The sequence below is a fragment of the Poecilia formosa genome, unplaced genomic scaffold (genome assembly GCF_000485575.1).
Source record: "Poecilia formosa unplaced genomic scaffold, Poecilia_formosa-5.1.2 Scaffold743, whole genome shotgun sequence".
Taxonomy (NCBI): Eukaryota; Metazoa; Chordata; class Actinopteri; order Cyprinodontiformes; family Poeciliidae; genus Poecilia; species Poecilia formosa.
Window position 1 is genome coordinate 117,846 of NW_006800682.1, and position 2,222 is coordinate 120,067.

The 2,222-nt window shown below is 48.2% G+C and overlaps 1 protein-coding gene across 1 annotated transcript in view; it reads left to right on the plus strand.

The window, feature by feature from the left end:
• Positions 1-2,216, plus strand: part of LOC103131320 (protein SCAI-like) — a 7,084-nt gene extending 4,868 nt beyond the window's left edge. Inside the window, exons 3-7 of the mRNA XM_016666563.1 lie at positions 444-561; positions 629-725; positions 805-903; positions 982-1,134; positions 1,490-2,216. Of these exons, the coding sequence (XP_016522049.1) occupies positions 444-561; positions 629-725; positions 805-903; positions 982-1,134; positions 1,490-1,690 (668 nt within the window). The 3' untranslated portion in view covers positions 1,691-2,216. The remainder of the gene's footprint in view (positions 1-443; positions 562-628; positions 726-804; positions 904-981; positions 1,135-1,489) is intronic.
• Positions 2,217-2,222: the final 6 nt, after the last annotated feature.

Sequence of the window (2,222 nt, forward strand, 5' to 3'; positions counted from 1 at the left end):
CTTCCAGTATAACCATTAGAAGTAAACTGGGCGTCTTCATGAAACCAGTGTTGTGTTCATAGCCCAAAGTCTTACAGTGGAATTTAGTTTCTGTTTCATGACTGAAACGACTTTATTTGAACAAAGACGACCAACGAAACCAGCAGAGCACCGCTAGCTACAAAGCTAGCTATGCTAATTCTAAACAGTACACCAACACAGCATTTAATGGAAGCTAATGCTAAAGCGCTAGCTTCAGTTCACACCACAGCTGCCCTGGAAAAACTCCAACCCTCGCACACCAATTTAATTTCTACATCATTTCATGTTCTAGTAAATTATCAGGTTAAATTAAACTAGGGGAAGCTAAGTGCGCTAAATGATTTCAAAGTTAGCAAGGTGCTGAATGAAGAATTAGCCTAGCTGCTAGCGCATTAGCGGATGAGCTGTAGATGGGACGTGTTGATGTTTCTCCTCCTGCAGCCTCCGGACCTCAGAGACCAGCTACCTGAACGAAGCCTTCTCCTTCTACTCGGCCATCCGCCAGCGCTCCTACTACTACCAGGTCAACAAGGAGGACAGGTCAGGCCCGGCCGGTCCGGTCCGCCGCGTCCCGGCTGCTGTAGCTCTGATGGACTGTCTTTAACAGGCCTGAACTGGTGGTGAAGAAGCTCCGCTACTACGCTCGCTACATCGTCGTGTGTTTACTGCTCAACAAGATGGACCTAGTCAAAGTTCTGGTGAAGGTCTGGATGCTGATCGTGTCAGAGTGCGACCCGGTCTGTGGTTCCGGTCTCGGGTTTTCTAACTTTGGTCTGTCTGCAGGAGTTATCGGAGGAGATCGAAGACTACACCCAGCGCTTCAACACAGAGGACCAGCTGGAGTGGAACCTGGTTCTGCAGGAAGTGGCAGCTTTCATTGAGGTAACCTCTGACCCCGGCTGACCTCTGACCGTCGCAGGCTCGGTCGGGTTCACCCCTGTGTTCTGTCTGTGTGAACAGGCCGACCCGGCCGTGGTTCTGAACGACAACAACTCGGTGCTGGTGACCAGCAACCGGCTGCAGGACGGCAGCGTTCCCCCGCTGGAGCAGGGCATGGTGGTCGGCCAGCTGGTCCTCGCCGACGCCCTGATCGTTGGCAACTGCAACAACCAGGTTCTGACCCGCCGACCCGCTGACCTCTGGGCCCAGAACCACACTGGGACTCGGCTCCTTTGGCAGCTTTCTGGTGGTTACCGAATGGGGTCTGGTCGTTTCACACGACTGGAACAAAACTGGGAACAAGTTTGGATTTGTCAGAAACTCAAACTGTTTCCTCAACAAGTTAAACATAAAGATTCATCAGAAATGATCCGACTCCATTTAAAGCTCCACAGCAGGAATGACGGAGCAGAGATTGGGATAAATATCATGTTTTTCCCAATCAGAGTTTCACTATGTTTGTGAATTTCATGACCTTTAGTTAAAATGGCTCAGTTGGCCCTGTCCTTGATGCTGCTGCCCCCTGCAGGTGAAGTTCAGTGAGTTGACCGTCGACATGTTCCGGATGCTCCAGGCTCTGGAGAGGGAACCAGTCAACCTGGCAACGCAGACGTCCAAACAGGCAACGCTGGTGGGTTTCTGGCTGAACGTGTTTACAGGCAAACAGGTTAATAAAGAGACAAAAGGTTCATTTATTCCAATTCAAAAGGTGAGAACAGATGACCTTTGACCTTTACAGATGAACCTGATCTGAAGCAGGCTCTAAGGTGAGGCAGTGAACCAGGAAGTGAAAGCTTCGTCCACTTCCTGGTTTTAGACGGTGAATAGCTGCAGCCGCCTGATTGGCTCTTCTTTCACATTGAAATATTGATGAATCTCATTACAAACTGAAATGTTTCCATGGCAACATCAAGGAGTTACAGAGCTTGTTGCTCTTTATGACATCAGCTGGTTAATATGTAATAATTAGATTAGTGAGAACGGAGCCCTGAGGAACTCCACATGGAGTTTCTTTCTGTCTTTGTTCTCTGGAGATCAATAAACAGAATATTTCTGATCAATAATCCTGGTAGCAACATTTACCAGGATTGTTGCCATCAGTAGGTTTCCTGATGTTATGAAGATCAACAATTCAAATCCAGATAAAAACCAGATCACTTCACAGAAAGAGTTCAGAGATGTTCAGTTCTGAATCGAAGTTCCTCAGGGCCATGTGGGGATGAAACCAGCATGACGAGGATGATGATGATGATGATGATGAT